This window comes from Rhagoletis pomonella, unplaced genomic scaffold (genome assembly GCF_013731165.1).
Source record: "Rhagoletis pomonella isolate Grant_MI unplaced genomic scaffold, Rhpom_1.0 Rhpom_scaffold_00001, whole genome shotgun sequence".
In the NCBI taxonomy this organism is placed as follows: Eukaryota; Metazoa; Arthropoda; class Insecta; order Diptera; family Tephritidae; genus Rhagoletis; species Rhagoletis pomonella.
Window position 1 is genome coordinate 81,615,223 of NW_023458555.1, and position 19,352 is coordinate 81,634,574.

The window sequence follows — 19,352 nt, forward strand, 5'->3', positions numbered from 1 at the left end:
GCTTGTGCTATGCTAATCCTCTCTTGACCACAGCGCTCAATTTTTCGATAGTTTTGAGGTCTGAGATTTGTGCTGCCCACCATGTTAGACGTTTTTCTTGGCATGGAGGAGTTTTTGAAGATGTTGATGAGGTCTTTCCCAAAAATATTCCTTTTTATCGCTTTTAAAACAATTAATTTTTGTTCCATCGGACCATATTACCACTTTTCAGTCCAAAAGCGTCGTGACTTTTACGAAATTTCAGTTTCTTGGGATGTTTTACTTGCTGGCATTTGGCGCCATTGGTTAATATAAAAGGAATAATTAACATATACTCCATACATATTTTCCGGACTTTGTAGACAAAAGCGCAAACCCTGAGGAAGAAGTTGTTTGCCAGCAGGACGGAGATCCAAAAGATTCTGAAAATATTCGACACCGCCGGCTGCTTGAGCAAAATTTTGTAGTGGCCAACACAAATCCCAGACCTCAACGCCTTAGAAAAATTGAGCACTGCGGTCAAGAGAGGATTACCATAGCGCAAGCGAGCTCCGAGTAACATGGAAGAGCTTTGGAGGGGAGTAAAATTATAATGGGGTAATATTCAAAGCGAAATCATAGAAGACCCACTAGAGAGCATTCCCAGACGTATGAAAATCGCTATTAAAAGCAAGAGGGTCTCCACAGTTCTCTTGATATATACCTCCTAAAATCTCAAAACAGAAAAGTTCAAAACTGAGTGAGTACACTGAAAATAAAATTTCGTAAAGGTGCTACGAAAAACTTTCGTAGTCTTGGTTTTTGTACAATGTACGAAACTTTCGTTCATAATACGAATACATTTTTCACAACGAAACAAGATTTTACGAACCATTCGTAAATATAACGAAAGGACTTTCGTAAAGCCTTTTTTCAGTACAATTTACGAAATCTTTCGTTTATTTTACGAAACACATTCGTAAATTAGTGAACAAATCTCTGTACGAAAAATTTTGTATATTGTACGAAGGCATTCGTAATATTTACGTATGGTTTTAAAATTTACGAAATCTACAATTTTGTATTCGTACAATTTACTTAATACTTTCGTACATAGAACAAATGCAGAAACATTTTTTTTTAACTCGTACAACAGACGAATATTTTCGTACGATATACTAAATTACCGTCAGTTTATTATTCCATTATATTTTTATGTACTGCGCGTCATTGCGAAACTACTGGTTGGCTACTGTGAGACGTATAATATAATTTTAAAAGTTTTAAGAAGCTTTTGCTGGATAAAAATTCAATATAAAATTAAATGTTAAAGCTGTGGATAAATGCTTTTAAGCAAACAATGTTTTTAACATCGCCCACGCTGAGCCTTGCTCTGCAATGTAGGACTTCATAAATAGGCAATTTCATCAGTTAACTATCCACCGCAAGCCCAAGCCAGGAACAGACGCACTACTTAATGAAATTTTAAGTAAGTACATGTATGATTTTTCACTGAAACTTGACTTTCAGACGCCTTATAATTTTCCTTAAATTTATAGTCGAGAAAGGAAACAAACATCGAAGAAGCTGCGAATCTGCCAAGTGCCTCCACATAAAAACATTGCAAAACATTTTGTTAAAGAAAAACGCTTAAAATTAGGAATAAAAGCAAAATAAAAGTGTTGTGTTATAATTCGTCTTATGATTTTACAGTGTGGTGAATGAAAGCAATCGGAAGTTCTACGAAACAACCGCAGTTTTTAGGAAAATTATTTCGTTAAATATACAAACTATTTTGTGCATTTTACAAAAATTTCGTAAAAAATAAGGAAATAGTACGAAATTCTTTAGTAATTAGTGCGAAATTCGTTCGTAAATAGTACGAATACGTTCGTAAAATGTACTAAGATCTGATGTCTCATATTTTCGTAGTATGTACGAAAACGGTTTTGTACAATCAACGAAAACTTTCGTGGCTAAAATGACGAAAACTTTCGAAAAATGTACGCAAGTTTTCGTTATATTTACGCAGATTTTATTTTAAGTGTAGAGTTGCCTTGCGTTTTTTCTGTGAATCGCTTATTAGGTTTTCTGTATAGTAGGTTTTATTCCTTGGTTAATAACGATAAATTGCTGAAAATTTCAAAGCAATCCGCTTATTATTAAAAAAAGTTATGTTACTGTAAGTAATAAAATGTTGAACACTCGGTTTTGATCGAGGTAATATTCCAAGCGAAATCATAGAAAACTCAGTTTAGAGCATGCCCAGACGTATGAAAATCGCTATTAAAAGCAATGGATTATCCACAACAATTTAAGTTGATAAAGATTTTTATAGAAAAGTTTGCAAAGAGAAAATATTTACTTTTGTACTCACATTTAGTTGTTTCCCGAAGAATGCCGGTTGCATTCCTTCATTTTAGGTAAAAATTCAAATCATCTCTTGCCATGATAATTCAAAAAATTCAAAATAAAACTTTGAAATACGGTTGCATTCCTTCATTTTAGGTAAAATGCAAATCATCTCTTACCATGATAATTCAAAGGAAAACTTTGAAAAACGTTGCATTCCTTCATTTTAGGTAAAAATTACATAGGAATATATGCGGGTCCAGCCAGACCTATGTGTTATGAATGTGATGTATTAATCAACATGTCTATATATCTAGCTTTATATATATGATACCAACATGATTTTTTTTTACAGATTGGTAATTCACTAAACTTTAGTAAGCGACCTGAAATTTCAAGCCTACAGCTATATTTAAAGTGCATTTTTTTGCAATTTGAAAATGGAAAAGGCCTGGCTGGGCTCATGTATCAGACGAAGGGTTAAAAGGTTTAAGTTTCTTCTTTCTTGGTGATGAGGAACTGAACATGGGTTGATATTCAAGTAAGTTACAGGCTTTTATAAACGCATAGGTTCGAAAACCCGGGTTTTTAAACGTAAATGAAGATTTTGTCGTGTTTGATAAATTTCATATTTCGACATAACAGCATAAAAAACTAAGAAGTTGCATGTTTCAATTCCTGCATGATTTCTATGGTATTTGGTTTTGCAATTACTCCCATTGTTGCGTTTTGTATACTATACACACATATGTACATACTTTGCGTACATACATGAATACAAACACACATGGCATATGTACGAAGCATACACAAGGGCATAGCTGGTATACGCTCTTCATGTGTAAGAAAACGAATCGTTTGAAACGATCTACCTATGCTCGTCAAGGAACGAAGTAGAAATCGTTTTGTTTGCACTCTTTTGCTTTGCAAGGGTACTGGGCTCGAATCGTAATAGTCGTGAACGAGCAACTCGTCACGTAAAAATGTCAAAATTGGATTGTGACAGACGTGAACGCACTTATCGTACGAGCGAATGAACGTAGGCGTTCGTTCAAACTGTCAGTCCATTAATATTTGACGAACGTACGCGCGCAAAATTTGATAAAATTTTTTGAAAAATGTAAGTAATTATAAACTTTGTGCAAACATATACAAGTTTATAGCTATTTTTTTTATTTTAGGACCAACTACAACAAATTAAACTCTACGCAGAAGGAACTCATGGCGGAGTTCATGGCCGAACACCCTGACTTGGCAAAGAATTTACTCCCAAACTGCTCGCAGGGAAAAGCAACGGCCAACCGTTTATGGGAAAACCTCACTTAATAAACGCAATGCAAACAGCTGTGACAAGAATTACTAGAAAAAGTAAACAAAAAGAGTAGAACAAATGTGCAAAAACAAAATGAATTCAGTTAACTACAAAGGATACAACAACAATAATAGCAACAAATGACTCGGCAAAAATAGAATGTATGCTAGTGAAGTTTAATTAGATTTACTTTAATATAAAACCAATAACTTTCACTTAGCTTCAATTTTTCACACTATGATGCTCATAAGCACTTTTTATCACTACTTTAACACAGAATTAGCACAATGAACTTAGTAAGTAGAAAGCCAAAATTAGAGCACAATAAAGTACAACCTCACAGCTCGTCGTTTGCTCAATATACAATATATATATATAATGCAAACATATTTTGAGAAAAAGTAAAAAAAACGGAATTATGGCAATTTTTTTTATATAATGTATGTTTTTCGTAAAAAAATACGTAATTAACTACGTTAACAAATATGTTTATCGGAAAGACCATAAAAATACCTTTAATTTGGCGTATAATTTTATATAGTTAGGTTTAAGTACAACTGCCAGCAGTGCAATAAAACAACTGTATTAATGTTATATGTTATCTGCAAAAGGTATTCAGCCCCTTTTATTTGGCAACACAGAAAGAAAAATTCTACGTAGTGAGGGTTATAATCCCTAAGCGCGGCTGAAGGCCGCTTACGCAGAAAGGAATTCTACGCAAAACTACTGTGGATAGCGTAGCTTGATTAATTATCCATTTAATTCTACAACTCAATCTTATAACACATAAGGCGATTAAAAAAATGGTTTGAATATATTTCTTTAGTATTTTTTTTCGCTTTTCCTTTTTCATATAAAACTATATTTTTATATATATTAGTCAAATATGATGTCCACAAAAATTTTTTGCTACAAGTCATATATCAAATTAACGATATTTTTGTGCTCTTTCTGATAAACATATCTGCTAATATATTTAATTACGTATTTAAAAAAAAAAACATACATTTTTATAAAAAAAATTGCCATAATTTCGTTTTTTACCTTTTCTCGCAATGAGTATAAATTATATACATAGATATATATATCGGATGAAAGGCCCTTCAATCACCTTTCCAACTGTGTCCATATTCAGCAAATCGGTTCAACAGTTTTCGAAATATAAGTATATATCTCCGCCCCCGTCAATTTGCGCCAAAAAATATGCCGTTAAAATCCGGAAAATGGAGCGGGCCACGCCCACTTTTTTTTTCTCTAGCTCAAAGGTCAGTATTCTTTAGGTGTTTCCCTTTTACTCAAGAATGATAGAATATCGTGGCATTTACTACATTCCTAGCAATTAAATTCAGTTGGCGGTACAAGCGTTGCTCAGCGCTTATAGAAATAATAGACATGACACCACTCTATGGTGTACTGCACTGTATGACGATGGATACTGTGGTGACACTCAGATGGCGCCGTGTTCAATTCAGTACACCACAGGTGGCGCTGGCGTTATTGAGCTAGCGCCAAAAAAAAATTGCGCAATTACCCATGGCTATTTCAGAGCATCGCCGGATCAATAAAATGATTTAATCCTTCCATTTCAAAATGGTCTAAAGACTTTAGGGTTTCAAAAAAAAAAAAAACAGTTTTTAATGTCAGAGTGGTCTAATAGTTGCATACATATTTATCCCAGTTTTACAAACACATTTAAATATGCTTTATTCTTAACACCTCCCATATATATGTCTGTCTAAAATTTCCACTCCTATGGGATGTGACACACCCTTTTTACAAATCCATTTATATATGCCTTACTATAAACTCCTACTATAGGTATGTCTGCATACCAAATTTAAAGTTCATGTAACTTATGCTTTCGAATTTATAGCTGATAAAAAATTTCACGCCTATGGGATGTGCCACGCCCCCTTTTACAAACTCACTTATATACACCTTACTATAAGCACCTACCATAGCGGTGCCTGCATACCAAGTTTGAAGTTCGTGGGGCTTATGTTTCCCAAGTTATAGCTATTACAAACATGTATATATATGTATATACCTTACTATCAGCACCTACCATAGAGATGTCTTCATACCAAATTTCAAGTTCATGTGACCTATGGTGTCGAAGTAAGAGCTGATAAAAAATTCCACGCCTATGGGATGTGCCACGCCCCCTTTTACAAACTCATTTATATATATCTTTTTATAAGTGCCTACCATACTATACCCGCATACCAAATTTTGATCTCGTGGGACCTATGGTTTCGAAGTTATAGCTGATGAAAATTCCGACGCCCATGGAATGTGCAACGCCCCCTTTTAAAGACTCATTTATTTACAGCTTATTATAAGGACCTACCATAGCTATGCCTGCATACCAAATTTAAAGTTCATGTGGCTTATGATTTCGAATTTATAGCTGATAAAAAATGTCACGCCTATGTGATGTGCCACGCCCCCTTTTACAAACTTATTTATATATACCTTACTAAAAGCACCTACCATAGATATGTCTGCATACCAAATTTCAAGTTCATGTGACTTATGGTGTCGAAGGTATTGCGGATAAAATCTTCCACGCATACGGGATGTGCCACGCCCCCTTTTATAAACTCACTCATATACACCTCACTATAAGCACGTACCGTAGCTGTTCCTGCATACAAATTTTCAATCTCGGGGGGCTTATGGTTCCGAAGTTATAGCTGATAAAAAATTCCACGCCTATGGGATGTGCCACGCCCCCTTTTACAAACTCATTTATATATACCTTACTATAAGCACCTACCGTAGCTGTGCCTGCATACCAAATTTCAAGTTTATATGAATTATGGTTTTGAAGTTGTAGCTGTTAAAATTTTCCACGCCTATGGGATGTGCCACGCCCCCTTTTACAAACTCATTTATTTATAGCCTACTATAAGCGCCTACCATAGCTATGCCTGTATACCAAATTTCAAGTTCGTGGGACTTATGGTTCCGAAGTTATTGCTGATAAAAGTTTCACGGCTATGGGAGGTGCCACGCCCCCTTATCGAATCCCAATTTTTTCTTCCTCTTATAAGCCCAGGTGTCATGGTAATACTCTGCCAGGCTGCAACCTGGCACATACATACATACATACTTCCACAAATATATAGTAGATTCCTTTAATATCTTCAATACCTAAATGCCTGGACAACATTTTGGCGAAACAAAGCCCACTGAAATTTGAAAATATTAACGTAAACGTTATTAATACTTACATATATACATTCGTAAATACGAATTTAAATCTTAGCATCAATGTTATTTTAAAAATACAAATTCGCTTAATAATTTGAATATTCAAAAGCAGCCTACTGAGATTTGAAAATATTAACGTAAAAGTTATTAATACATACATACTTCCGCAAATATGAATGTAAATCTTAAATTGCGTTCCCTAACTCGCAAGAAGTTGCAAGAATTTACAGGATTTTACCAGAAAGCGTTCCCGTACTCGGTTCTCTGGCAAAGTAGGGGAAAAATGGGAGAGTAAAATCGGACCTCTCTTTGTCAGAAGTTGCAAGATTTTACCCGAAGAATTTTTGCTGGTAAAATGTCAAACCACCAGCTGTTCAAATGATTTCAAATTTTAATAAGCAAAAACAAAACTGCATCTGCATTTTCGCCTTATTAAATATATCCAAGCGAAGAAATATCAAGTTTTGTAAGTATTTGTGTTAATTTACTGGTGTATTTGAACAAAATTTAGAAGACCGCCAAATGATAAAAAAACTGCTATATATTTTTACCAGTTTTTACCCGAGAAGCGTTCCCGTACTTTTTGGTTTTTCTCTCTTTCTCTTAGAGCAATTGTGCTTTTTGACAGTTTTACAGGTTTTATCCAGAAAAGTTGAGGAACGAAACTTAAGCATCAAAGCTATTTCAAATATTCGAATTCGCTAAATATTTTCAATACTCAAAAGTAGCCTACTGAGATTTAAAAATATTAACGTAAATTATTAATACATACGTACATATTTACGTTCCCAAATATGAATGTCAATCTTAGCATCAATGCTATTTTGAAAATTCTAATTCGCTAAATAATTTGAATATTCAAAAACGCACTACTGAGCTTTGAAAATATTAACGTAAACGTTATTAATACATACATACATTCGTTAATTAGAATTCAAACGTTGCATCGATGTTATTTTAACAATTCAAATTCGCTAAATAATTTGAATATTCAAAAGCAGCCTACTGAGATTTGAAAATATTAACGTAAACGTTATTAATACATGCATACATTCGCAAATATGAATGTATGTAAATCTTAGCATCAATGCTGCCAGTAGCAAAAATGTTCACTAGTGACATCGTGGCTCTTGCTGTGAAACGTAAGCGACATATAACTGACAATGACACTGGTGACAATTTCATGCAGGTGTACTCCTATGAAAGACTTATAACAGACAATGTCTTGCCGCGATCAATTATAAAAAGTTCATTGCAGGACATTGTCGCTTGAATGTCATCAATGATCACTGCATGGCAAAGTCATGCAGAGGCCATCAACGCCTAAATTGCCATTTGCATGAAAAAGTCATGAACGACTTCCATGTAAACGAAGCCCAAAGTCATTGAAGACTTGATATGGCCGTACGGGACACTTAAGTGACTAATTCATGACATTCGCAACGGTGCTATTTTAAAAATTCAAATTCGCTCAATGCTTTCAATAATCAAAAAAAGCCTACTGAGATTTGAAAATATTATAGTCAGCGTTATTAACACATACATGCGCAAATATGAATCAAAATCTTAGCACGCCGGTGGAATGTGCCACGCCCTGTTTTATAAACTCACTTATATATGCCATACTATAAGCGCCTACCATAGACATGCCTGCTTACCAAATTTCAAATTCTTGCGACTTATGTTTCCGAAGTTATAGCTCATAAAAAACGCCCCCTTTTACAAACTCATTTATATATGCCATACTATAAGCACGTACCATAGACATGCCTGCATACCAAATTTCAAGTTCGTGTGACTTATGGTTCCGAAGTTATAGTTGATCAAAAATTCAACGCCTATGGGATGTGCCACGCCTCCTTTTACAAACTCATTTATATATACCCTCCGAAAAGCACCTACCATTGATATGTCTGCATATCAAATTTCAAGTTCGTGTAACTTACGGTTCCGAAGTTATAGCTGATAAAAAATTCCACGCCTATGCGATGTGCCACGCCCCCTTTTACAAACTAATTTATATATGCCATACTATATGCACGTACCATAGACATGCCTGCATACCAAATTTCAAGTTCGTGTTACTTATGGTTCCGAAGTTATAGTTGATCAAAAATTCAACGCCTATGCGATGTGCCACGCCCCCTTTTACAAACTAATTTATATATGCCATACTATAAGCACGTACCATAGACATGTCTGCATACCAAATTTCAAGTTCGTGTGACTTTTGGTTCCGAAGTTATAGTTGATCAAAAATTCAACGCCTATGGGATGTGCCACGCCTCCTTTTACAAACTCATTTATATATACCCTCCTATAAGCACCTACCATTTATATGTCTGTATACCAAATTTCAAGGTCATGTGACTTATGGATCCGAAGTTATGGCTGATTAAAAATTTCACGCCTATGGGGGTGCCACGCCCCCGTGTAGAATCCCAATTTTTTCACCCTATTATAGGCCCAGGAGTCATGGCAATACTCTGTCAAAATTTTGTTCGATTCTGTCCGTCCGTTTAGGCTGCAACGTGGCACATACATACATACATACTTCCACAAATATATAGTAGATTACTAAGTTTGCAAAAACATAGATATTTGTATGTATGTACTAGGTATGTAAATTTTTGGGGTTTTGTCGATCCCGGTATTTTCGGGATCTGAAAATACAATCCCGGGATCCCGGGATCGTCCCGAAATTCAGGCAAAAATGCAACAAATCTGTGATCATCCTATTATAATATTTTAAATCAGATTGATATAACAAAAAAAAGGTACAATTTATTGTAATCTATTTACATATTTATTAAGGCGATAAATCAGTATTTTCAATCAACAAGAAACAAACATAAAATTTGACAAACATATATGTATGTATGTATGTACATATCCTCATTAATTTATAACATAGTTTTTGTACTACAAGAAATATTTTGTATAGATTTTTTTTGCAATATTCAGAATATTTTTCATGGTATTTTTTTTGTTAATTTAAAAAATATATATGTACTAGCAGACCCGGCGAACTTCGTCCCGCCCAAAATTTTTATATATTTTATTGAAACTTTTTGGTCCAACATTTTCACCTACAATTCACGTTTACGATTTTCATTGGCACATTTGTCTGCTAAGATTCAGGTTTGGTGGTCATTTGAAGCTTTAAATAACCTAAGGAAAGTGTTATATCCGTTCTTGAAATTCTCCAGTTGTGCGGCATTTCATAGCACGGTTATTCGCAAAGCGAAATAAATTTTTTCCTCTTCACTCCCTGGCGGCAACAATGACCCGGTTCTATAGTGAATATCCTAGAAGCTTTACAGTATAGTAGGTGCCAATTTCAAAATGGGTGCGAATCATGGTTCTGTACCTTAAAAGTTTGATCGCATAATAATATTGGAAAATCACATACATTGGGCCAATTGCAACGCAGGACCGTCGATATACTCAATGGTACAACAGGTCGATTTAATCTGACCTTCACGGCCCTTTTTCTCACTTGGCAATTTTTAGTAATAGCTCGACTTCAGCACCACTTGGCAGCACGTTTTTGCAATAGTATTGCATACATATTTAAAACATTAGCCAAATAGGATCATAAGATTTTTAGTAATAACTCAACTACAGCGCCAACTGTCGGATTAAATTGTGAAACTAAACCATCCAGAGACCCACTCAAATACACAAAAAGTTTCGTTAAAATCCGTACAGTCATTTAGGAGGATTTCACTCACAAACACACCTACAGAAGAATAAAAAAATTCATTCAAAGATAGCTAAAGGTCGGTAGGTTTGTAGGCCTCATAGCCCTTTTCAAATGGCCCAAATTTTCTCCATGAGTATGGGCTTGATTTCAACTATATACATATCTCCATACGAAGTTCCAGTACTGTACCATGAATACTTTCAGAGATATGCAGTATGAAAATTCGATTTATATGGGAGGAGCCACGTCCCCCTTTCCAACAGCTGCCCTCTTTCTTCATGAGTATGCGATTGATTTCGTATATCTCCACACCAAGTTCCAGAACTCTACCATGAACACTTCCAAAGATAGGCAGTATGAAAAATTCGGTTTGTATGGAAGATGCCACGCCCCCTTTTCTAATAGTTCCAATTTTTCTCCAAGAGTATGCGAGTTATTTCGTACATCTCCATACAAAACTCTAGAACTCTACCAAAAAATTTCCAGAGATAAGCAGTATGAAAAATTCGGTTTGTATGGGAGATGTCACACCCCTTTTTACTATAGCCAAAATTTTTCTCCAAGGGTATGCGATTGATTTCGTATATCTCCATACCAATTTCCAAAACTCTACCATGCACACTTTCATAGATATGTAGCATGAGAAATTCGGTTTGTATGGGAAGTGCCAACGCCCCATTTACATATAGATTTTTTTTTCAGCCTAAAAACATCCTTGGGACACGTGCGGCAGGTGGCAGTTTCAAAAAAATCGGTTCAGCCGCTCTCGAGCCTTGAGAAAACTAACAAACGGCTTTCTAAATATAAATTAGTTGAGATATATTATATATTATAATTATATTTTGACAGTATCCGTTCTTTCTGATTGGCGCAATAAAATCTTGCCTAGTGACGAATTCGCCCCTTGATATGGTCGTGACTTAAAGCTATTTATATTCGAAATTGCATGAAAATAGGAAAACAGGAATCTATAAGCTTATCCAGGCAAAAAGCTAGCTATGTACCGAATTTTAAGCAAATCGGACCATAAATACGATTTCTTCGAACAGATCGGTCCCTGGTCTACTTCTCGGATAAAAGGGATCATATATGGGCATTCCCATGGTGGCGCACGTGACAGTCGTACGATTTCAATGTGATACAAAAAAGGAATAACATTTGTTTTCTTTAACTTTTTTGGGCCATTGTATAGCACATAATTAGCTCTATCTTTTTCTTAATTGGCGCTGTAACCGCCTAAGCGATTTTGGCCGAGTCCAAAACAGCACGCCAGTCATTTCTATTCTGTGCTAACTGACGCCAATTGAAAATGCCAAGTGAAGCCAAGTCCTTCTCCACCTGGTCTTTCCAACGCAGAGGAGGCCTTCCTCTTCCTCTGTTACCAGCATCGCGGCCCGCGTTGAATATTTTCAGAGCAGGAGCGTTTCTGTCCATCCGAACGACATGGCCAAGCCAGCGGAGCCGCTGAATTTTAATTCGCTGCACTATGTCTATATCGTTGTAAAGCTCATACAGCTCACCGTTAAATCGTCTGCGATATGCTCGTCTGTTAATGCTGGTTCCCAAATAAACGAAGTCGTCTACTTTTTCAAACTTGTAACTGTCAACAGTGACGTGGGTGCCAAGACGCGTATGCTCTGACTGTTTGTGTGATGACAGGAGATACTTCGTTTTGTCCTCGTTCACCACCAGACCCATTCGCTTTGCTTCTCTATCCAATCCCGAGAAGGCAGAACAGACGTAGCCCTTGTGTTTACCGATAATATCGATGTCGTCGGCATACGCCAGCAATTGTACGCTCTTATAAAGTATTGTGCCTGAGCGGTTCAGTTCTGCGGCTCTTATTATCTTCTCCAACATAAGATTAAAGAAATCACACGAAAGGGAGTCCCCTTGTCTGAAACCTCGTTTGGTATCAAACGGCTCGGAGAGGTCCTTCCCTATTCTGACGGAGCTGGTGGTATTGCTCAACGTCATTTTACACAGCCGTATTAGTTTCGCGGGGATACCAAATTCAGACATCGCGGCATAAAGGCAACTTCTCTTCGTGCTGTCGAAAGCGGCTTTGAAATCGACAAATAGATGGTGTGTGTCGATCCTATTCTCGCGGGTCTTTTCCAAGATTTGGCGTATTGTGAATACCTGATCTATGGTGGATTTTCCAGGCCTAAAGCCACACTGATAAGGTCCAATCAGCTCGTTGACGGTGGGCTTCAGTCTTTCGCACAATACGCTCGATAAGACCTTGTAACCTATTCTTAGAAGGCTAATTCCGCGGTAGTTGGCGCGTATGGCGGGGTCGCCTTTCTTGTGGATTGGGCAGAGCACACTTAAATTCCAGTCGTCGGGCATGCGTTCATCTGACCATATTCTGCATACGAGCTGATGCATGCACCTAATCAGCTCCTCGCCGCCGTGCTTGAATAGCTCGGCTGGCAGGCCGTCAGCTCCAGCAGCTTTGTTGTTTTTCAGCCGCGTAATCGCTATACGTACCTCGTCATAGTCAGGCGGTGGGACAGCTACTCCATCATCATCGACTGGGGACTCAAGTTCGTCTTCCTCACTACTTTCAGCGCTGCTACCATTCAGTAGGTTATAAAAGTGTTCCCTCCACAATTTAAGTATATTCTGGACATCGGTCACTAGGTCGCCATTGTTGTTCTTACAGGAGTTCGCCCCTTCCGTAAGTCGCCTAACCCTCTGGTAGAATTTTCGGGCGTTCTTCCTGCCGGCCAGCATATCAAGCTCTTCGCACTCACGTATTTCGGCCTCTCTCTTCTTATTGCGGCAAATACGTCTCGCTTCCTTCTTCAGTTCCCTATAACGGTCCCACATGGCTCGCGTTGCGCCCGATCGCAGCGTGGCCCTGTAGGCGGCATCTTTTTTCTCTGCGGCTTCTTGACATTCCTCATCGTACCAGTTGTTCTTTCGGGCTCGCTGAAATCCAACTACTTCTTCGGCGGCGGTACTTAATGATCGGGAAATGTGGTTCCACTCCTCGCGTACCTCGGATTGTTGAAGAGTGCTCTCAGGGAGCAGGTGTGTGAGTCGAGTGGCGAATAAATTGGCCGTCTGTTGTGATTGCAGCTTTTCGACGTTAAGCTTTCCTTGCATTGTTGGGCGCACATTTTTTGCTGCACAGAGGCGGGTGCGTATCTTGGCTACAACAAGATAGTGGTCCGAGTCGATGTTTGGTCCTCGGAGTGTACGTACGTCCAAAACGCTTGAAGCATGCCTTCCGTCTATCACAACATGATCGATGGAAATAATTAGCTCTATATTTAACCGAAAAATGAAATCAATCGAACTGCTTGGTCCTGAAATATAAGCATTTAAAGAGAGTGTCGTTACGTGACACAAATGGAAGTTGATTTTTTCTTTTCTTACAAAATCGCAAAACTCTGCGAATTGTGGATGGCTATTTTCATGAAACTTATTTTAATACGATTTGGAGCAATTCTAGTTGTTTTTAGAGTTTTTTGAATTAATGCAAATTGTTTCAATTTTCTTTTACAACCCCAAGTGTGAAACGTGACGTGACGTGGCGTCACGTGACATAAATTTCCATCGTTATATTTTTGTTAATATTGCTTTTAAATGAATTTTTAACGCAAATAAAACATGTATTTTATATAGAATATACTTTATATTTTGACTTCAGCGCCAATTCAGGGTCAATTTATTAGAAATCTATGATTTATTATGTTTCAACCACATACGCCAAATTCGAACCAAATCGGACCATAAATACGGTTTTTCGAAATATCTCGACCTTGGCACCACCTAGGAAGACCATTTTATGCAAACATGATTCTACTTACATAGCCAGTATATATTTTAAAAAGCAGACAAATCGGCCCGTAAATACGTTAGATATAAAACTTTTATTTTTTTTGTTGTGGTGGACCTTCCGCTGGAAACACCCATATGCTAAAAAGCTACCTACGTACCGAATTTTAAGCAAATCGGACCGTGAAAACGATTTTTTCGAATAGATCAGTCCCTGGTCAACTTCTCGGAAAAAATGGACCATATATCCTAATATATGCTAAAAAACTACTTACGTACCGAATTTTAAGCAAATCGGACCATAAATGCGAATTTTTGGAATAGATCGGTCCCTGGTCCACTTCTCGGAAAAAATTGATCACATATGCTAATACATGCTAAAAAGCTATCTGCGCACCGAATTTTAAGCAAATCGGACCGTAAATTCGAATAGATCGGTCCCTGGACCACTTCCCGGAAAAAATGGGTCATATATGCTAATATATGCTAAAAAGCTACTTACGTACTAAATTTTAAGCAAATCGGAGATTTTTTCGAATAGACCGGTTCCTGGTCCGCCTACCCGAAAAAAAGTAAAATTTTTTAGCCTAAAACATGGTGGTTACCGAAAGCTATTTGTATACAAAATTTCATGAAAATCTGACCAGCCGTTCGCGAGATTACCTGTTACAAAAAAAAGGGACTTCTCTTTATATAATTAGTATAGATGTGCAATTTTGAAGTTGCTAAAAGATCCCGTTGACATTTTATAGTTTTTTTTTGCCACAAAAAGATTCGTTATAAGGAAGAAAATGCCCAACATCGTCAGTAAAAAAACTCAGAAAATTAAAGGGAGTTTTTAGCAACTTTAAAACAGCACTTTATTGTATTAAATTGAATGGGCTATAAAACTGCATAATAGAATTTTTTGTAAAAATTATGATTAAAAAGTTTGATATTTTTATGACAATTTGGTGAACTTAAACCAACTTTCTCTAAAGTATGAAATTTTGATTTACATGATTTTTGTTGTAAAATGAGCTATATATTTTTTTTAATTAACAAAAAATACCATAAAAAATGTTTTGAATATTGCAAAAAAAATCGATGCAAAATATTTTTGTAAGTGACTGTATTTGGTACAGCAGTAACTGCCTACGTAACTATATAAAATTTTTTAAATCACTGTTTGAGATCAATTTAAAATATTATCAGTATACATGGGCGTAGCCAGGCAGGGGCAGAGGGGTGCTCGAGCCTCCCCCCCCCCTAACTTTCAAATTTTCCTTATATATATATAAAATAGTACCCTGAAATGCCAGCTTAATAGGGTCGAGCCCCTCCCCCCCCTAAATTTCATTCTGGCTACGCTGATGTCAGTATATTTAAGTAATAATAAAAAAGTTAACACATTTAAGTAAAAAATGAATGTATAAGTGCATCACCTATTCCATTTTGAGCGAAGCAAAATTATTCCTTCTTTTGATGGAAATGCGATCTTAAAGAAATTATAGCATTAAGGGTTGCAAAAAATTCTTGTTTTGCCCTTGAGAGGGCATATTTGTGATAAAAATTTAATTGGCTGACAAAAAAACGTTTGCGAATCATTCCTGAGAGTTTTGTCTCACCCAGCAGCGCACTGTATGCTTTTATTTCGTTTGCACTCGCGCACAAAAGCAGAACGAAACCCATTGCAACTGAAATTTTCTTTGTTTGGGTTTCGGTTGTGTTTTGCTCTCTGTTATGAGAGAAACGAAACAAAACAATGCGACTAATTTTGTTTATTTTCGAACTCTGGCTGGTATACGTGCGTCGTGTGTATGAAAAGGAAATAGGAACAGGATTTTCCTTAAGTACAAAACGATTCAGATTGACTGCAAATTTGATGTCTTTGGATGGATCATTCTTGAAATGTTTCGTTTATTTTCGAACTCTGATCCCGCTGCAATACATTTTAAGACGGCTAAATACATATCTCTTTTTCAGCTAAATATCCCTTTGTAGTCTTTCCCTCTAATTTGCTCTAAATTATCCTGCTTCTAACCTTCTAAATGCAATTTTGTCAAAGTCTGGGTCAAAGAACTATTGGCTAAAGATGTCCTATGGAAAGTTATTTTACTTATTTTGACAGTGCCAAGTTATTTTGCTAGATTTAACTTTGGGTCTTTGAAGACAAACATTGTGTTTGAAAAGGATTTTAATTAAAGTTAATGATTATACATAAAGTTAGATTTTTGGCTCAAAAGTTAAAAAAAGTCAACCCACTTTAAAAGAAATGGTTATGACATCGAGCAAAATCCTTTTAGAATTTCACGACCAACTATTGAGGACACTAGCGTTGGGACATATGTAGCTCTTTTGGCTCTAAAATGAGTGCACTGAGTTCCTTGACTTGGATAGCCATTTTTATTTAATTATTGAAAAATAAGCACAAATATGCACACGGATAATATAGATTTATATTTTATAGATATTTAGTGGTTATTTTATGATCTTCATTTTAATATAAACCCCGCGGCAAGATTAAGCATAAGGAAGTAATTGCTTGTATGGTTTTTAATCTTAGGCAAGCCTTCAATGGGATGACGTCGATATAATTCGAAATCTGAAAAATCGCTCAACTCCCCCACCTCAAAAACGTATAAAAAGTGCAGACTTATTTCGTGCCCAACACGGCATTAATTCGGAACGAGATTTTCCAGTGATTGGGCAGCATTCATTAAGCAGGGATCAAAAGATTATTTCAAGTGATTGCGAGCAGATTGCAGCAATTAACGAATCTAATATAGAATCCTTAGTAGAGAGAAGACAAACACTGCAAAATCAAGTAAGTGCTTCATTAGTCTTTTTAACAATGCCCTTAACCTCTTCATTGCAGCGTACAGGTACTGAATCGATGGATGATGGAAGTCTAGAGCACAAGTCCAATATTAGTGATGAGGATACTCTTGAGCATATAGATGGACAGCAAGTGAATAATGATTCACTACACCATCCACGTTCTACGATACACAACGCGTTTCTGGGAGTTCCAAAAGGTGCAGAGCATCAATCTATTATAAATCTTGGCGACTTCGGTATGTTGTTTAACTCTGATGAAGATATTGAACATTTACTTTAAGGCAGCAATGTATGTATACAAACGTGTATAATGTATGTACATATCAGAGTGTCCAGATTTGGGGATTTCGCGCCAATTTACCAATTTTTTTTTTTGATATTTGCGCGTAAAAATTTAGGAAATCGCCATTGGCGATCTTCTTCCTTCAAATAAATTGTTTCTAATTATAAAAATATAAAAAACTTGGTTTTCCACGATAATTCTACAGAAGAGGCCAATGAACTGCGTAATAAACTTGGCTTAAGAAGCATATTAATAGACTGTCAAAAATGTTTAATCACCCTGATCGAAGAACTTTTGAAACGATTACCTAGTCAATTAAATACTTTTAAAAAGCTTTGATTTTGTCACCAGAAAAGTGTGTGAATCAGAAGAGGGCGATTTTCAGGGACCTGCCAATTCACTATTTGACTTTGAAGGAAAGAAAAGCAGCGGAAACTTTCCCATGGAATAACTTTTCTCAGAACCATTCCATCCGACTCTGAAGAATTTTGGACAATTGCTTACGGAGTGAAAACCGCAATAGGCAATAAAATGTTTGGAAACATAAGTAAATTCATATTATTATCCTTGCCGAACTCACATGCTTTATTGAGCGCGTTTTTTCCGTAATGAATTCAACAACAACTAAGATTCGAAATAGGATGAGGTTGGAAAGCCTTATTTCAATAGTTCGAATAAAGTGTTATATGAAGGCTAATAGTATCTACTGCAACACGTTTCCAATATCAAACAGTGTGTTATCAAGTTTGAATAGTTCAATATAAGATAACGGAAATGTAAACCATTCAGATTGTGGAAACAGCTGATCTCGCCTTATTATAGGTTTTTATTTAATTTTTAGCGCCGAGCTCTTAAAAGCAGATTGTGCGATCAATCAATTAATATGAGTTCTAATAAATTTAATAATTGCGCAGTCCTATTACAAAATGTGTTGAAATAAATATTTTTAAAAAGTATGCGTACTTTTAAGGAAAATTGTTTGTACATCACTATTATAAAAGTGTTTTGTGTTATTTATTATTACCCTCTGTAGGTATTTTTTGGGTTTTGGTTTTTAAAACTAAAATATAACAAGATCTCATTTTTAAAATAAAAGATTTGTTAAATCGATTTTATGAATTTTGTTTAAAAATAATAATTGGCGATTTTTGGCGATTTTTTTTTCAGAAATTGGGCTTTTTTAAACAATCTGGACACCCTGGTACATATTCCTATATTATACTGGGTCGCACAAAAAGTTTGAAATTAACAAGCCAGACGCCCCCCTTCTTTCTTCCCTAGTTGGAAAGATTATAGGAAGATGATTATAGAGATACACGAATTTTCATCCATGCCAAGCTTTTTGACTTTATTTGTTACCCAAGTTTATGTTATGTGTTACATGCATTCCTTTACAGTACAATCCGTTTAACTGCATGTTCACTTCAAAAGTCGGATTTTGTATGAAAATTTCACCTTTTTCATTTTATAAAAGTAAGTATTTTGTCTTGTTACTACCTCTCAAAACTCTTTTTGTGTCATACATTGAAAATAAAATAGATTTAAAGGGCTTTATGAAGTGAGATTTCCAAACAAATTTTCGATTTCGGTAGCAGTCTTTATTTTTATTAAATACTAGCTGTACCCTGCCACGCTTTGCTGTGGCGTATTCCTGTTATATGGATGATAAACTATTAATGAAACAATGCATACGTTTCATATGTGTTGGGTTATGTAATAAGTACTTGTGTGCACACAATATTTATTGTTTTTCCATTCGCTGCATAGATATCAAGGATATCTGATTTGCTTTTCCAAAGTTCGACTCGAGCATTATTGATTGTGATTCCGAATGTCAATCGAATTGGGAATTGCAATATTTTAAATTGAAATGGTGTATCGGTCGGAATAATGGGAATTCTTCACCTTTGAAAGGC

The 19,352-nt window shown here is 36.0% G+C and overlaps 1 protein-coding gene across 1 annotated transcript in view; it reads left to right on the plus strand.

The window, feature by feature from the left end:
• The window catches only part of LOC118733594 (protein abrupt-like), a 30,396-nt gene that overhangs the window by 1,787 nt on the left and 9,257 nt on the right, over window positions 1-19,352 (plus strand). The window contains exons 2-3 of the mRNA XM_036463054.1: window positions 16,879-17,139; window positions 17,191-17,389. Coding sequence (XP_036318947.1) covers window positions 16,879-17,139; window positions 17,191-17,389 — 460 coding nt within the window. The remainder of the gene's footprint in view (window positions 1-16,878; window positions 17,140-17,190; window positions 17,390-19,352) is intronic.